Source organism: Larus michahellis, chromosome 1, assembly GCF_964199755.1.
Source record: "Larus michahellis chromosome 1, bLarMic1.1, whole genome shotgun sequence".
NCBI classification, from domain to species: Eukaryota; Metazoa; Chordata; class Aves; order Charadriiformes; family Laridae; genus Larus; species Larus michahellis.
Window position 1 is genome coordinate 160,363,335 of NC_133896.1, and position 18,712 is coordinate 160,382,046.

An 18,712-nucleotide genomic window follows, 5' to 3' on the forward strand; every position below is an offset into this window, starting at 1 on the left:
ACTGAGTGGTATTGGAAAGTGAATAAATGATGTAACGGAGTGTCCTTGCTTTTCTCTTCTTTGCTATCATCAATTTTTCGTTCCCGGGAAAATAATAGATTCGTTTTCCTACAGCTACCTGATTTCTTTTAAGCAGAACTGGAGAAGGTCAAATGTACTTGAGATCTCAGAAGTATTAATGTTAGATTATCCTAAAATATGCGACCATTTAGCTAACATATCATAAGTCTCTAAGGAAATCCTTAATCATATGCATGAAGGAAGACACATCATGCCCAACAACATAAATACCTGTGTGAAGGGCAAAGTTAAGCAGAAGAAGGGGGTGCAGATTTGTAACTCTGATGTTTGCATTCAAGAGTCTTTTTATGTCTTTGCATGGTTAGGGAATGAAGTATAATTTTCTGCTGCTGTGGATTGCTCCGAACAAGCAATGAGCATCTTCTCAATAGTAGGGGACTGATTGCAAGTACTTGGGTCATGGTGTAACTGCTTCAGTAGCTCTCAAATGCAGCATTTCTTGTACGGGAGGGAGATGTGTTGGTGTAGTACAAGCATATCTAATACGTCAAAGTTGTTTACTTTTGCTGAACAGGAGTTGTCCTGAACCCTTCCCAACAAACTTGGCCTTTAGTCAGAGGGCATGGAGAGCACTGTGGTACCCTGGGTTCGCACCGAGGGAGCGCCCTGGGGAAGCCTGCGGGCAGCCACGCCGGGGGGAAGGGAGCAGTGCCTCTTGTCTTCCAGCCACCGTCGTGCTCCTGAGGTAGTTTGGCCAAGCAAGCACATACTCTGCTCACTTCATCTCTTCTTTTGCATAAGCAAAATGAAGATTATGGGCTGCCATCATCAGCATTAGAAAATAAGTCACCTGCAATGAAGCCTTCACCTGTTTGAAATTTGTAAAAGAGTGGCTTGAGGCTTGGGAAGGGGCTACAGAATGGTCCTAGAAAGGTTTCCTCTAAAATGCTTGCTCTGCCTGCAACCTCATTAACCAGGCTTGCCGAGCTAATGACGCTCATTGGCTTTGACATTGGCAAAATGGAATATGCAGCTTTCCTTACATGTTTTTTTTGTCAACTTTTTTCAAGTGACCCACTTACATAATTGGCCTCTGGCTTATATTAAAAAACATACATATATATTTGATCCCTGACTGATTTAAAGGTTTATACTGGCTAGTAGCACTACATTTTGGATAACTGCTTTAATAGTACTGTGGCTTTTAAAATCCAAACAGTCATTCTGAAACTTTAGCATTAGCTGGGTTTGAAAAAATCACAAGGCTTTTTATGTTTTCACTTTGTCATTCTGTTACAATTAAAGGGCAATAACTGTCTGAGGAAGAACATATTAAAGGACAATATAGATTGTGCCCTGAAATACAGCCCAGCTGGGAAGAATAAATCTCTTTGCGTGGCCAAATAGATTTACATTAAAATGTTATTTTCGTACTCTGACCAAACAGTTTAAGCGCTGGCTAATCTGTCTGGCTGGGCATTCTGACACCTCTCTGAGGCAGGTTTCAGTCCGCAGCCCCCTACAACCTCCCGAACACCCAGCGAGAGCCACCCGAAGGAAACAGTAGGTTTTCCTTTGTTTAGGCGTTAATTCCGAACTAGCCAAAACATCAGAATTTCAATTCCATTTCTTTTGCAACAAAGACGTTTTCCATGCTTTTTGTTAAAGACACTGTGGTGCAGGAATGTATTGTTATTTATTTTTTGGTGGTGGTGATGTTAATGAAAGCGTATGTGATAATAGCCGCCACAACCATTCCGGTTGTACAAAGATCACTTTTTTTTTTTCTTTCCTTTCTCCTCCTCCTTCCTCGGAAAATTAGATAAATGATTTCTTCTTAGTGTAAAATGATATCCAGAGGTCAGTCTTTGACTTTGCTGAGAGTCTTTTAAGGGATATCTCGGCAATAGCACTTAGCTCTTGTTGAATTAAATATAAATACAGCTCATACAAATAATATTATTGGAGAAAAAAATCAGTGGCTGTGCAGCTTCAGATTTCTGACTGAGTGTAAGACCTACAGGATTAATGGAGTCATGGTCCTTTGGGGTTTTGTCCCAGACCACACAGGTCTTGTAAGAGAATAAGGCTATTTTAGATTGATGGACTTTGTTCATATTCGGTGCCATTACCTAGGCAATACCGACCGTTTATCTCCTTTAAAGTAGACAGAGATAATTCAGCAGGAAATCTGTTATCATTTCTCTATTCCTAAGGGAAGGAAATGAAAGATAGGAATGCTCAATTTGTTAATTGATGGCATCTTGTGAAAAAATACATTTATCCTCCCCCACACCCCCCAAGTATTGCAAATAGATATGAAATCAGATGAAAATGAAGAATGATTATTCAGACTGGAAGAAAGAATTATTCGGGAAATACTCATGAATTAAACAGGTTTTAAAATTTCATAGGAAGCTGTTTAATATTTTTAGTGAACATTTGTATTTCCCATTTTTTTTTAGTTCCTCATAAACAATTTATAAATACTGGAAAGACAGTACATTCACAAAGAAAGACACAATAGTCTCACTTAGAAGTCTTTGTAGTATAAATATCAACAATAAGGGACACTTGAAGAGCTTTGCAAAAAACAGCTGAAACATGGATCTTTTACAAGTTTTATGTGTTCTTAGATTTACGTATACATCCTTATTAGGACTACATGAAGAAGAGGGTTGGGTTGAGTGTGTATTTTATACTTTATATGCAGGCTATGAGTAACTGTTTAAATCAAGGGGGTGTGTATTGGGGAGACATGCCACGCTATGAGGAAAGCATCTGTCTAAACTGAAACTTAGAAGCGCGCTAGCATACTGAAAGACGTTTAACTTGCATTTTGTACCTAAGTTTGGTGATTAGCATTTATCTCATCAAGTGGGACAATCAGTCTTTATTTCATGCAGTTGCTTGTATTATATCTGGTTACGTATTACAGTATTTTAAGTCCCAAAATAAAAGTCCAGGAACTGCATAAGCGTTTATGAAGACTTTAATGAAATTGATTTTAAATACTTGAAATTGTTTGCCTCATTAAAGTGTTTACATAGTTGGATTGGAGGGAAATGTACATTTGTCTGAGAAGTGCATTAGCTAAAACACAGGGTTGAAATGGTTGAAAAACAGGGTTAAATGTCAGTTTGGACTTTCTTTCCTGACTTCAGTCAATCCTGGAAACTTTGGAGGAAGAATATTTCAGGATTTATTTCTGATAAATCAGGCTATAAAACTAAGCCCTAATGGGCAGTCTTCCAGTTGCTTTTTTTCAGTCGCAAGGAAATCATGCAAATATTTCTGTGAGTAAAAGCAGGATTAGGCTTAAGGTAGTCTTAGCAGTTCTTGGAGAAGAGTCCGTACTAAGCTGATAAGGCTGGTTTTAAGAAGCATGTTCGGATCTTTGTTAACATGATTTATCTGTTTTCTGTTCAGTAGATGAAGACAGCAAAAATAACTAAACCCCAGCAGCAGACTTACCCTTATGTGCTCACTGAGCTGCTGTGAGAGAAACAGGAGTCTGAATCCAAATCCCGCCAGGGAAACTGAGACGGATTTGTTTTTCAAGTATTTCACCTTAGCACGTAAATGCATTAGACCACAACGGTGCAGTTGATTGCAGAACACGGAATGGTTGAGTTTGGGCGGCACCTCTGGAGATGGTCTAGTCCCCTGCTCAAGCCCCTGCTCGATTAAGCTCAGCTGCAGCCAGTTGCCCAGGACTGTGTCCAGCTGGGCTTTGAATATCTGCAAGAATGGAGACCCCACAGCCTGCCTGGACAGCCTGTTCCAGTGCTCAGTCACCCTCAAATTCAAAAAGGTTTTCTGAGGTTTAAACAGAAACTCTGTATTCCAGTTTGTGTCCATTGCTTCTAGTCCTGTCACTAGGCACCACTGAGAAGAATCCAGCTCTTTCTTCTTTACCCCACGTCCCCCAGGTGTTTATACACATGGACAAGATCCCCCTAAACCTTCTCTTCCCAGGTCCTCGGCCACTACTTTTACACAGGTGCTCCAGTTCCTTCATCATCTCCATGGGTATTTACTGGATTTGCTCCTGTAAGTCCGTGTGTGTCTTGCACTAGGGAGCCCACGACTGCGCCCAGAACCCCAGCTGTGGCCTCACCAGAGCAGAGCAGAGGGGAAGGATCACCTCCCTCTGCCTGCTGGCAGTGCTCTGCCAAATGCAGCCCAGGAGGCTGTTGGCCACCTTTGCTGCAAGGGCACGTTTGCTGTGCTGGCTCATGGTCAACTTGTTAACCACCAGGACCCACAGTGCCGTTTCTGCAAAGCTGCTTTCCAGGTGTTTGGCCCCAGCCTGTGCTGAAACTTGATTCCACCTGCTGTCCAGAGGCTGCCACAGCAGATTTAGTAGCAGAATCAAGACATTAATTTAATAATTTGTGTTGCAAAATAATAATAAAAAAACCCCTAACAACTTAATAATGTTGTACTATTAAAACAGTAGTGAAATAGTAAAAACTGTAAGAACGTCATTATTAAAAGTATTGGTTCTCTTGTCTAGTTACGACTTTTCACAATTCCAGGCACTGGAGGATTAACATACCTGTCCCATCAGAGTTTCTTAAAATGGATCAAGATGTGCCTATGTGATAATTTCCAAAGCAGCTAAACCCCTTAATTTCTTAGAGCAAGTATTTGAACTAGAGGTCCTGTAGCACCTTGGAAATCCGGATTGCTTTATTTCAGCAATGTTCCCTCATTAAGTTTTACTCCATGGGTGTTTTAAAGTTCCAAACACAAACTTAAGAATACTGCAATCAAAACAGTGTTTAACTTCTGATCATCTTTGCCAAGTGCACCGTCATCCAATAGTATCATAATTGATCTCAGTACTAAGGTGCCAAACTCTGTGTTGCTGAAGGATAGTTAGATGATGTAAATAGCTTTTTGTGTTTCGCAATAAAGCACACTTTTGTTGTGCTTGATGTAAAAGCAGGAGATGAAGGTATTCTTTTATTGAAGCAAACATGTGGAAAATTGCTCTAGATTGTTATAGTACAGAGCATCTCCCCTGAAAGGAATGAGGTTCATCTATAGGGCAAACTCTGACTGTGCCACTTTATTGGGTTTACTTCTGGACTCTGTGTGGTCAAAGCAAATAACGTCATGTCCATCTAAACTGTTATAACCATGAGACTGGCACATTTTCTCATCTATAGTGTTATATTCTAAACTGTCACTAGGCATTAACTCAGTCACTGGTGAAGCCCTACCACCTAGAGATGAACTCTGCCTCAAAATGATGTTTTCCACTTCAGTGCTACTCGTATAGCAATTACTGGGTCATTAATATCATTGCATGCAATTAGTGACAGTAGAATGAGCAAGAGGTTTGTTATTTATTTAATATGAACTTTCACTATAACCCTTTCTTATCCAAGTGCTACAGACAGAAACCAGAGAGATTTTCAAGGCAGATGCAACGTCCTTGAAGAGTAGTGTTGAGATTGTATGATACCGAAAATAGGTCCTCATTTAACGTTAAACCTGCTTTTGTTTCCAGTGAGGCCGCTTGTGATTAGCAACAATCAGTGTAACTTCAATGCTAACTAATTCTATTAGTTCTGTTCAGCTGAACTGTTAAGCAAAGCTTGCTGTGGTGGTGGGGAGATATTTCTCCCCATCCACGAGAGGCTTTTGCCAGTAGTGTGCTGGGAGAAAGGATGAGCTTACGTAAAATACTTGTTTGTGGTTGTTGAAGTTAACTAGCTAGTAATCTGTTTTAGATGCATACTTTCTGATATACGCTGAATACATCATAATTAGTGGGCTTACATCTGCCACAGTTACTTCAGCGCTCACAAATATATAATTTGTTTATGTAAACTAGAAGCAACCATGTGTGCAGTAGATCATTATCTGACAACATGTCTCAAAGTATGTGAAATATAGAACTGAAATACTTTTAGAAATGCTTAAATATAAGGAAAGACTTAAATTGTCATTCATAGTGATACACTATTGAGATGCTTTTATTTTTTATTTTTATGATCTCTAAATCATTCCAAGAGAATTTGGAAAAGGGACGCTTGCCAGCAGTGAAGCAAGTAGGATTTTGTTGTGGGTGGGTGGATGCTGTGACCTTCTGTAATGGATAATAATTCAGCAAATAGTTTACAGTTTAGTAGACTTCAGCTGTGGTATTCCTTAACCCAGAGATAAAGTGGTGCCGTTTTTAAAATGATAGGCAGCAGAAACCAGTTGGAGCTCATGGCTTTTTTGATACTTTCCAATTCCGTCTTGCTCGCTGTCTCTTTTTCCCTCGATGGAAAGACTTTGTTGACATAAAGGGCTTTTTTTTTGCCACCTGTATTCTTGTTGTGAGATGCCATGTCTCCCTGGAATTAAGAGAAAAATTCTAAATGTAGGAAAGGGGGGAAACTTTACAAGAACTCTCTCCCTATTTTGTGTTGTTGTTATATACCAAGGTATATCACAGTACAGATCTCGTTGGCTCTGTCTTGCTTGTGTCCTCCATGTTGCACCCCCCAAAAAAAATATTGGAACAGTAATAAAATCTGTCCCTTTCGTGCCATATGAAATCAAGTGGAGAATTTTATGGGGAATTATATAAAGGCCCCTATATCACGAGTCCCATCCAAGTACCACAAGTCACGCCATTCACATTTGGACAAGACACATTTTAGAGCAGTGGTTAGAAAAGTGAATCACAAAGTTTCACGGCAGAGCCTTTGCCTTCTTCCAGGCAAGAAGAGGCCTGTTTTTTATTTTACTTCATTTTGTTCTGGTTTTAGCTTGACTGGGGAGGGCATTGCTGCTTACTTTCTGTGCAGAATATAATTTGTGGATCCTGTTTAGATATGAATCCTGAGACGTACAACATAGGGCTTAATTTAAAAAACAACAAGGATGAGAAGTGGAAAAGAAGAAGGGAGAATTCTGTTCCTTTCCTTCACATAGAAGTTTTGCTGCATGTGTGGATAGAGGGAAAAAAGGCTGCCTTCAAGAGACTTTATAAACGCTCCATAAGCTTTAGTTTAATGAGAATTTCTGAATGGTCTTTAGGTTGAGAAACTCCTTAAAATTCTGCTGCCACCTTGGTTTTGTAAGTAGGACAAATAAAAAACGAGACATGTTAGAAAAGCAGGAAATTATTGGTAAACCATTTTAATACATTTTTCATGACTGTCTCGGTGTCCTACACTATGTTAATTGAGCAAATTCAGCAGGTTTTTATCTTTTTTTATGAAAGATCCTTTCTTCATCTCTGTAAGATCAGTAGAAAAGTTAGGATGTGATTTTATTGTTCAAGCACAGAGAGTTAAAGAGAGGAGGCCTTCAGTCTGTCCATAGAAGCACAGACAACACAATCACAGTACTCTGTCCAACTATTCATAATGCATTTAAGTTTTAGCGCTTGTCGTCCAGGTTTGGGACCGCTGATAGCTAAATTTTGGAAGACAATTTCATTTTTTAAAAAAGTGAAGGTTTCAGTGCCAGTCTTATTTTTTGTCACTACAAGCAAGGGCAAACCGTTAGTTGCTAGTAGTTGAAATTAGTGTATTTGTCTTCTCTATAAACTCTCTGCAGCTCACTCAACGTAGTGTTTGCCAAGCTACCTGTTCTTTGGTGAGTGGCCTGAACAATTTTTTTTTGGTTGTTTCAGATCTCCATGCAGATCTGGCATTGCTACTAAGAAGAAAAAAAAAAAAAAAGGAATTTAATTTCATTTAATTAAAACACTCTTTCTATTACCTCAGCTGCCTTGTACTGCATCCCTGGCTGGTCTAGTAACAACCTCCGTGTTGTGATCTGTGATTTGTGGTTTCGCAGTGTGTGATTTCTGGTGTTCTTAAACTTGTCCCATAAATTTAGATAATTTATGGGAAAGAAGAATTATTTATTCAGTGCTTTACTAAAAGAGTCATTAAAAGGACCAAAAGCAGATGAAAGCAGTCAGAGCACAAACACACGATGCCTGGCCAAAATAGTGTTCTATTACTTAATAAAATAAAAAACCCTCAAAAGCTTTACATGCACTTAGTAATCCTGTGAGTGCATATGTGATCAAGTGCAGCTTTGCTTTAAGAATAACTTCATCCTACTGTTGGATCTAAAGCTTTTGTTGATTTTTGCTGCTGTTTAGGCTTTTCCATTCTGTTTCTAAGCACAGCTGGAGAAAAGTAGAGATGGGTATGATTATTTGATATTATTTAGCGCTGATTTTGAGAAACGTATGCCTTGATGCTGAATTCAAGCAGCATTTAAGAAAAAAATGGTGCAAATCACTACTATTGGACAGTACTGATCGACCCCAAAGAAACCTGTAATTCTTATTTTTCTATTAACAGATCCAAACCGGCAGCAATTAATCCTTGATGACCTCATCAATTATGTGTCTTTGATGCATTGCCAAATGGCTTGTATTGTCCACCACACTAAGGGGGGACAAAACCAATTTTGCTCTCACCCATCAGTTGACATCACTCATTCATTCTTATAGTCTGTGGTTTAAGGTCCATTTAGTTTTCACAGGAAAATTAAGTACGACGATCATAATTTCTGTCTTCAGCTATGTAGTCCATTTCATATTCAAGCTCTAGAAATAAACGTGCTATAAACTTGTGTTGGTTCAAAGGATATGACATTTAATTTGCGAGTAGGTAATGTTTTTCATAATACTAAAACATAAAAGTATGGGTAATAATTGTGGCAGAATTAAGAGGCTGAGGGTTTTGTCTGCTGGTGTTTTCTTTTAAGCAATTGCGATGGCATTTTTTCATTTTGTAACGTGTGTTTCTAGGAGTGAAGGAAGTTGAATTTTTGTGACTGTGCCTTCATTTCTAATCTCTTTGTGAATGAAAAGCTATATACAGGCACAAATCCAGCAGCTTAATTCTCCATCTGATTAGAGCAATGTTACCAACCTGATAGGTTGAAAACAGCCAAGATCCATGCAGTGACTTGGCCTCCTGGGAGGCAGAGTAATAACAATCAAATGAAGACATATTAAAATGCAATATTACTTCCTCTCCATGGGGACTGTATAAGAATCATAGCCAGGAACTGTTCTTGTCAGCTGACTCTGTTTCGCTCACTGATTCCCTGCCTCTGCATTTATGACTAATGCATTTTGTACAATAAACAACACTTGTGAAGTTTTAAAAGCAAATAAATGTAAATCATCATCATACATTGATTTACATTGAGTTCCAGGTTGGGTGTTTGGTTGTTGTTTTTTTTTTTCAGTTGGTTGAGTTTTTTTTTTAAATAATTTCTATATTTCAAAGAAGGGAAGGGCAGAGCTGGAATGAAATTCTTTGGTCTGAATCATTTCATTTCCTCTCGTGTAAGTGAGATGATATGTTAGGCAGTGTTTTATGAAACTGAAAATGTATTCTAGTTTCTCCAAAGCGAGTGTGTATCAGCACTCTTAACTATAATTTTGTAAGAGGTCAGTTTTTCTGAAAGTTGAAAACCCAAACTTAATGTTCCTTATAAAATGGCAGCTGCTGTTATATTCAAGGAATGCAGACACACAGCGTTTATATGGAGCTCGAACATAATTTTTGACTGTCTGCTGTAAACACTGCCTATAAATTATTATGATTTTGTCAGAAAGTCTTAAAATTAATAGATTTTAGGGCAATTGTATGTGTTTATTTGTAGATGTGGATAAACTGAATAATTTAGTGCGTTTTTGACTGTAATTATTAGTTTTGTGATTGACACCAGAGGAACAGGACAGGTCTCAGAACATCACAGGTACCTGTCCATCACAAAGATTTAAAAATATTTTGCTACCTGTTTAGCAAGATTACTTTTAGTTTCCTATGTCTTGCTGTATTAATATAAAGAGGTGTGGATCCTGAGAACATTTAATACTCATGAGAAACTTTATATTAATCATTAATTATGTTTATTAATGTTAATATTTAAGTAGTATCTAGTTGTCTTAGCACAGGGCCATGTATGGCAGTTCATGTGTGAGCAATTGCCTCTAAAATATATCCATATTTAGACCTAAATATTAAAAAAAACCTCAAACGTTTTCTTATTGATGTATATGTATATAAAAATAAACTGGATGGAAGGTCTAAAATTTGATCATGTAAACACACCAGAGAGTAGCATTTCCGTTTCAGACACAAGAAGCTTGTGTTACGTTTCTGTGTTTATACCCAAAACTCCTATCACAGACACTTTTTTTTTTGGTCTTATCTTTTCCGAATGAGCAGAGCTCCAGGTGCAGGGTCACTTTGCTGCAGAAGAGTGAGCACGGTGGAGGAGCTTACATGATAGGGGGTATAATTTTCATTTGGAGATCAATATAGAAAGGCAGCGGCGAGTGTTTGAGGAATATTTTGTACTCGCTCCCTTGTTTGACTTCTGCACACTCAACTGTCAAGGGGCATTAGCAATATGAAACTGTGTTTTCTCTGATGTCCCAGATTACTTCTTTTTCTCCGCGCAGCTTTTCAAAGCTTGAAATGATGTGTTTAAAACTACCCACTTTCTTCCCGGTACACTAGGGATATGCGAGGTTATGTTTCGATAGTCTTAATGAATTTTGAAAAATAATTTCCTCCAGTGGCCTTGGGTAATTGTCGGTTTAATTACAGGGAGAAGCTGAGATGGAAACTTTCCTTTGTCACTGAAATGCTCCTCTTTGAAAATTCCCCGTTCCCTGGGACATAGCAGTCTGTACTCTGAGCTATAACGTAGGCTTTCCGAAAACCCCTTGAAGAACTGTGGAAAAAGTGAATACTTCTGCAAATTCATTCATCTGACATCAAAGCTATGAAAGCATTCTTTTAGCGAGCAAACAAGGCAGATTGCGCTCGCGTAGGCACACAACCAGACTCATTGTACATCTGGGCCTTCCCGTTTGGAGACTGTATTTGAAGTAATTTTGCATTCTTTTTTTGCCGTCTTACTTTCTTATTCTGTACTGAGGTCAGACTGCTTCCTCTGCACCTTATTGAGGTCTCCTGCTCTATGGGTTAAACGGGTGGGCCTTTAAAGAATAAAAAGGCATTGATGTTCAGAAGCAGCAGCATTCTATTCAATTAAAATCAAGTAGAAGGTGTTTAAGGAGATGAGCGCCCCCATCGCCTCAATTAAAAAACAAACGAAGAATAACGAAAAACGCAAGTCAAAGTCAGTGTTTATTAGTTGTACTTTCAGTTGATGTTCAGCTTTGGTATTTCTATTTACTGCTTTTTTTGCCTTGTCCTTGTGCTGGTACATTGGCAAATAGGTCATAAAAAACACTTTCAGCAAAGACACATTTGATTTATGTCCAGAACTGGTTCTTAGTATTGATTTTTTTTCCCTCTGGAAAAAAACAAAAGAAAACAAAACTATATGTCTCCATTATTTTCTGAGCCTGGCAATGCAGTGGCACATTTCAGATCGGCTTTTATCTTAAATTACTCATTGCGCTCTTTTATATTTTAAAAAGTCTTTTTTGCAAGTTGGGAAAAAAAAAGACGTAGTTTCACAGACAGCCATTGTCATGTTTTTACAGGGGGGAGGGAACAAGGGGAGGAACTGGGAGGGACCACGTATGAGGAGAAGGGAATTTTAGGAAAAGAAAGCACAATTTGGGAAGTTTGTATGGTGGCCGTAATTCGAGTTAGTCACAAAAGAGGCAGAAGTGGAACAAAAACAAGAAGTAGATCAAAGGCTAGGAAGCAGGGTTCAGCGGTATGGGGTTTATATCTTTACGGCTAGAGAGAAGATTAGAGCAAGAAAAACAGTGCCATGGGGCTAGGAAGACATTGTGAAGGAAAAAGGAAATATACATAGGCTGCGTTTGAAAGGAAATCCCCAAGGAAGGCGAAAGAGAAGGAGTGAGAATTAAAAACAAAGATCTGAACAGTGTGAAGCCCTGATTGAATTAGATCCTGAGCTGAAAGGAGAGGGGCAGAGGCAGGAAAGTGCTGCTTAAGCAGTTCACCGCGGCCACGGCGAGCAACGAGCGCCGGCATCTCCCATTTTCTATTTGTTTTCTCCAGCTGGTGGCTAGCTGCCAGCGCGTGTGCGCGCACCCGCTCCTACGTGCATTTTTTGGGGCCTTGGATAAACAGCTCCAAAAAACGACGGTGGAATGTGCACCCCCGGGACAACCGGGGTAGGAAAACCCCCGGTGGGTTCCCTAAATAGCGAAGCTGGAGCCCACCGTTGGCGGACGCGCCTGCTTTGCCACCGTGGCCGGGGCATCCAACGCACACGCCGAGGTGGCGCGGTGTGGAGTGGCTGCGATGCCCGGGGCTGAGGAGCTACCAAATAGTTCTCCAGCAGCTGTTGGGGGTTTGCAACCAACAGCTGGCTCGGGCGGCACCCGTAGACTGTGACTCAACGTTTTGGATTCTCCAGGGGAGTTGTGCTTCGCCTTCAAATCGCATTGCAACGTCAGCTGGCGGCGGGGACACCCGGTTCCAGCCAGCGCCTAGATAAGGGAGAACAATATAAACGCAGGGGAAAGCACCCGTTTGTTTGTACAAGCTAAAAGGTTTCTGTGAGAATAGAGCGTATTCCCCCCCGCCACCCGCCCCCACCAAGGCTCCTCAATGCTGAGAAAAGTGAGATTGTACTTTAAAATATTAAATGGTTTTCCAATCAGGGCAGAATCTCAGCTTTCACCTGGGTCTTTTGTATGCGTTCATTTCTTCCAGCAGGAGATTTGTAATAGAGGAAGCAGGTGTAACGTGGTGATTATAAAGATATTGTTGGGGGAAAAAAAAAAAAAAAAAGAAAAAGGGTGAATTTTCAGTGCTCTGCTCCTCTCAGCCTGCCAGGGCTTGCTTTTCAGCTGACTCCATCACCTTTTAGCAAGGTGCCGTGTTTTTGTCCAAGTCAGTCAGTCAATTGTGCGTAGAAAAAAAAGGTTGCTGGGTAAATTTGAAACCTCGATAACACATTCCTCCATTTGTATATATTGTATGGCTTACCGATGTATTCATTCCTTTGGCTTTCAACATTTCACAACTTTCCATAGGTCAGCCCGAGCAACAAGAACAGGTCCTGGTAGATTGAAAGATTTCTGCTTTCAGACACTCATGTTCACATCACTTTGCCTGTTGATTTCCTGATTTTTATTTATTTTTATTTATTTATTTATTTTCTTTTATTTTTTAATCAGCAACATCTAATGGGTCTTTGGAGGGCCTGGATAACCAGGAGGGAGGGGTGTGCCAGACAAAAACCATGAAGATCCTCATGAAAGTTGGACAAGGTAAAGACCATCTGCTGTTTCATGAAATCACTTTGATCAGTCTCAGTGTCCTTATAGTTTTCGGGCTTCTTTTAGCAGTGTAGAGCAGAGAGCCGACCAAGCCTAGTGTGGTCATTCCTCCCTTAGAGTCTGAAAGCAAAGCCTGTTTTCTCTTCCTCGGCTACTGACAGATTTCTACAGGAGGAGGGTTAGCGTAATAAGATCTCTTCACTGGAGAGATCCCTAGAAGGAAAGGTCACCTGGGAGTAGTGTGTTTCAGTCATTTTTATTTTTATTTTAAAAACAAAAGCCACAACTCTGCTGTTCAAAATTATTTAAAATACATGAAAGGAGGGAAGCTAATATTTCTATAGTTTGCTTGTTATGAATTCTGATTACAGAGAGGTTTTTGTTCATTGTCTCTTTTCACATATAGATAACCTATTGTGCAGGAAGAAAGAATTATTCTTCTGAGTAGAAGTTGGTTTAGTAGTCAATCAACTTCCTCAGTTAAACTGAAATGTCATCTGCAAAGCTTTTCTTGCCAATTACAGGAGTCCCTATAGTTTCTGCAGATGGCCTCACAATTTAAACCTCTGAAATAACTAATAACCATTTTGCTTTAAAAGGAAAATTACGTACTTATATCTCCCAGACCTTTGCATAAAGATTCTTCTGTTCAAAGCCATTCCTGTCTCACGAGGTACCTAGAGCCGGCTTACAAGGCTCTGTACCGTCAAGTGCCGAAGCTGCATGAGTCTTCTTTCTCTCCCCCAGATCCCAACTCAGCGGGGCTGCCCCGGCACACGGATCCCACCAAGCGCCCCGAGCAGGAAGCTGGCACCAACGGGAAGAGTTCCACCACCAGCCCCTTTGTGAAGGACCACTCAGGTGGGTGCGGCAGGGCTCGTGCCTGGGACGGGGCTCTAGTGGAGTCTTCTCCTTTGTCCCCAACACATTTTGTTTTACCGTTAAAGTGCTAGAAAAATGAATGTTTTCGTACTGAGATGAAGCAAAAGCCAGTTCTCATGCTCTGGTGGGTAGTGTCTGGGAGCTGTAAATTTTGGCAACGGCTGCTCTCTCCCCTCTTCCACTCTGCAGTAGAAGTTAATTACATCTTGTGAGAATATCACTCATTTACAGGAAAGTTTTTGGATCGGACATTCGCTAAGCAGCTTTACGATAGTAAATGCTGCCTTGCATTTAGTACTCTGGCAGATGAACGAGTCTTTCTGTCTTTCTCTTCCCGTATAATACATTATCAAGTGGTTCTCGACAGCCATTTATAAAGTTTATTTCAAGACATCTATAATTAATGTCCTGATCTTTTAACTGACCATATAAAGTCTACATATGAATGGATGGTCTTTCACTAAATTTAAAGATTTATTTTTTTTAATAATTACCTAATTAAGACAAACAGATAGCTCCAAACAAATATCTTCAGGATGCATTTCAGACATTAGGTGAACAAGAAAAAAAATAACTATCAAGACCCAAGGTCTCTGGAAGAAAATTTGTTGAATTGGGAATGCTACAAAGCAAAACTTCCTGTTAGTTGATTCTGGGGTTCCCGAAAATGGCTGCAAGTTTTCCTTGCTAGCTCTGTCATTAGTTACTGGGCTAATGGATCTTTGATATGGCAGTCACTGGGCAGGCTTCAGCCATTTCCTATGAGGGTTCCAGTAGGAAAAAGTTCACAGTTATGTGGACGTAGCATCTGCAGCGCTCTTCCACCTGTGAGTGAGCACCAAGAGAGGGAAGTCAGTTCAAATTTTTGAGTGAGAAAGTGTCAAGTGAACACTCATTTAATTTTCGTGACCAATAACATGACAGTGTAGTGGCACCAAATATTCAACAGGCTGTTCAGCACATGAGCTTTCCTGACTACCAAACTACCAAATGGTGTTGTTTTCTTTTAAGTGAATGTAAGTTAATACAAACAGATACATGGCATAGCCATTTTACCTATCTCCTACACTGCCTCAAGCTCCTTTGCTTCATGCGCAAGCAAGAGGAGTCCACATAATGAGGCACTAAGGACGGTTTAGCTCAAATCAATATGCGAAAGATAAAATAGCAGAAGAATGGTGTGACACTGAACAGTACCAGTTGTCCTGAGAATTCTCATTTCCCTGTGTTATTTTCCCCTCGCAGTCCTATCCCACCCCTCTCTGCTGCCCGGGGCTGGCCGGCATCTGTTAAAAGATGCGGTCTGCATCAAAGGCTGCCTTGTCAGTGCCAGTCCTCGCCGCTGATGGATGATGATGTATGAAACAGGGTGGTTTGGGAGCAGCACAAAAGTGAGACCAACAGACACAAAGTCTTGTTTAATATTGATTGCTGACTTCGGCTGTTTGCATTTAGCTATCTAACAGGGTAATTGGTTTGTCAAAGTTTAGCTGTCAGTTAATTCTTCCAGTCTTGCTTACTCCACACATTTTTAAGCAGCGTAAATGGGTCGCGGGATGGCAATAACTTTTGTCTATTGTGTTTCCGTTCTTTCCAGGATCTAGCACAGATGGCAGTAAGGCTGGGCATTCCAGTATACTGGGTTCAGAGGTGGCCTTATTTGCAGGGATTGCATCAGGGTGCATCATTTTCATCGTCATCATCATCACTTTGGTCGTTCTTTTGTTGAAGTACCGGAGAAGACACAGGAAGCATTCCCCGCAACACACGACAACTCTCTCACTTAGTACGTTAGCCACCCCAAAACGCAGTGGCAACAACAATGGTTCTGAGCCCAGTGACATTATCATTCCTCTAAGGACTGCAGACAGTGTCTTTTGCCCCCACTATGAAAAGGTCAGCGGCGACTATGGACATCCAGTGTACATAGTTCAAGAGATGCCTCCTCAGAGCCCAGCAAACATTTATTACAAGGTCTGAGAAACACACAACCAACTCTGTGGTACAGTTGAGTCGGAGAGGAAACTCACTGGTCAAATGCTTTCTGTTGGGGTTTGTGATGACGCCTTGTGCGCTAGCATTGACTCAAGCACAGGGGGGGAAAAGGCGACAGCTCTTTCTCCGGGAGCCGACGCGAGCTGGACAGCTTACCTAGTCTGTAGAATTCCTATCTCGGTGAATAAAGTATTCACTAAAAGCTGGAAGACTTTTATGTAGAAGATGCCCATTCTGATTGCTGTACTCTTGTTACATTCATCATCCTCAAAGCCATGTGCTGCGGGCGTTCAGGCATGTACAAAAGCCAAGGGAAGATGGAGTGATCCATGGATGTTAATAGCTCTAGGCATCCTGGGAAGGTGCTCTAGGATATATCAAGCTTGAAATGCAATCTTCTGACTTTTGTGTGTCTCTCTCAGTGCGTACTGGATTTGTCACACAGACCTTGGTGTCTAAGTAAGACTTGTTAAAGTTCTCTTGCTTTTAGTCCGTCACTGTTCCATTTGTTTCTGTTATCCGAGGCTCTGCCATCCTTCACATAAAATTTCCTTTCACTCCACCTCCTGAATCACTAATGGAACATTAATGTTTGGAGATCCACGCTCCATCCATCTGCTACAGCAGCCTCACTTGAATGGGTAATGCGTTTATAGAAATTGTGTTTGATAGTAAGGAGCCTTCCAGCCAAAAAAGTTAGGCTGTCAACAAAGTCAAGAGCAGGACTGGGTGGTGGAGGGAAGGGCTGACTGCAGTTGCAACTGAATACTGCTGCCTCAAAAATAGAAGCTGGGAAGAAAAAAGAAAAAAAAAAACAACCACATTTAGGTAGCACAGCACTTTGGTATGCTAAGTTTTAAGAGGCAAGTAGGAGACACAATAACACGCGCAGTGGATTAGGGCTGCGTTTGAAGGAATTCATGGTTATCAAATACCAGTGTGCAGAAAAAAATGTAGTACCTTCAATACAGTAGAACAAAGGGGTATTGTTAGTAAGTGAACAGGCTTGGAGAGGACAAGACAATAGCAGGCCGCTGAGGATATATTAGGGCAGGGCTGTTGCGGTACTGGCAATAAAATATACAGCTTTGAAGCTGTAGCGAAAACGTAGTCTGCGTTGGATGACTTTTAAGCAGACTCAGCTGCTATACTATCACATTATACTAAACACAGGGAAAGCATTTAAGAAAATAGCAGAGAGCCAAATCTGACCAAGATGATTATAAGCCAACGGGTCAAATGAGCTGTAATTCTATCACTGGTAAAGTTGTGAAAAAGACCTTTCTCATCTCTAAAAGTAAAACCGAATTTCTTTCTGACTGAGCCTTTTGACACTTTGGTTTCTCGTAGTGCTGTCCCTGCACAGTGAGTGTCGGTACTGTGACTGACACAGCAGTTCATTGGTGCTCTGTTGCAAAGTTAAAGCACATATGGCAAACCTCTTGCAGTTCGTAAGAATAAAATAAATTATGACACTGAGATGGAGAAGGAAGATATGTCTTATTTATAATAGGTGTATAGAACACAAGGGATATAAAGTGAGAGTTTTTCTTTCGTTCGTTCTTTCTTACTTTCTTTTTGTTTTGATTTGCTTTTTTACTAATATATATTTTGAGATTGCACAGACTCTACACCAGAAGATGTGAAATTCATTTGCGGCAATTAAATAGTCTTAACTTGTCATCATTTTACATATATATGTGTGTGTATGTATGTATATGCACACATACATATGTTTATATATGCATATATATGCATATATATACACACTTTTTTTTTAAAAAAAAGAAACTGCTTCTGGGAAAAACATGAGCCATCCAAAAAAAAGAATGGGAGCATATTAAAAAAAAAATAAAAATATCCAAAGCATCTCATGAGATAAAACTAGGAAATATAAGGCCCAAAATATCAGGAAATCAGCGTTACTGCATCATGTATTTAACAATGACAAGGTGTGCCGGCATTTATTTTCTGTGTTGTGTTTTCCCTTGCCTTATGGGCTGATGTGTTCTGTAGATTTCGTTGAGGTTCATGGAAGTGGGGGGGGTTCAGGTTAAAGTTTTCTCTTTAGCATGGCTATTCCCCTGAAGCTCCCACCCTGGGGAGGAAATAAAAAAACCTCTACTTTTATATGTGCTATGCAAATAGACATTTCTAACATAGTCATGTTACTATGGTAACACTTTGCTTTCTGATTTGGAAAGAAAATGTAGCAACAGCATTTTGGGGTTCTTAGACCTCTGGTGAGCACCTGCAAGAAAAAAAAAAAGGAAAAAAAAAAGAAAAAAAATCTGTCATAGAAATGATCACTCTCTCTGTTTCCTGAACCTGAAAATGATGTTGGGATGTTGGTCCAAAAGAGAGAAACAAAACAAAAAAAAAAAAATCCCAACCCATGGTTCTGTGGAAGGTTACCATGGTGACTAACTACAGTACATATGTAATTCTTTTCAACAACCCTTCCTTTCTGTGAATCCATCCATACAAGGTTCTCTTGTAAGTCATTAAGATTTTATTTTGGGGGAGGGGGAGGAAGGGAAAAGATGGGCTTACTGATCCTGATTTTTATTAAATCAAATCTACGCT

At 40.1% G+C, this 18,712-nt stretch overlaps 1 protein-coding gene across 1 annotated transcript in view; it reads left to right on the plus strand.

Moving 5' to 3' along the window:
* The window catches only part of EFNB2 (ephrin B2), a 45,203-nt gene extending 26,722 nt beyond the window's left edge, over positions 1–18,481 (plus strand). The window contains exons 3-5 of the mRNA XM_074561799.1: positions 13,148–13,240; positions 13,997–14,110; positions 15,729–18,481. Of these exons, the coding sequence (XP_074417900.1) occupies positions 13,148–13,240; positions 13,997–14,110; positions 15,729–16,111 (590 nt within the window). The 3' untranslated portion in view covers positions 16,112–18,481. The remainder of the gene's footprint in view (positions 1–13,147; positions 13,241–13,996; positions 14,111–15,728) is intronic.
* The last annotated feature ends 231 nt before the right edge of the window (positions 18,482–18,712 follow it).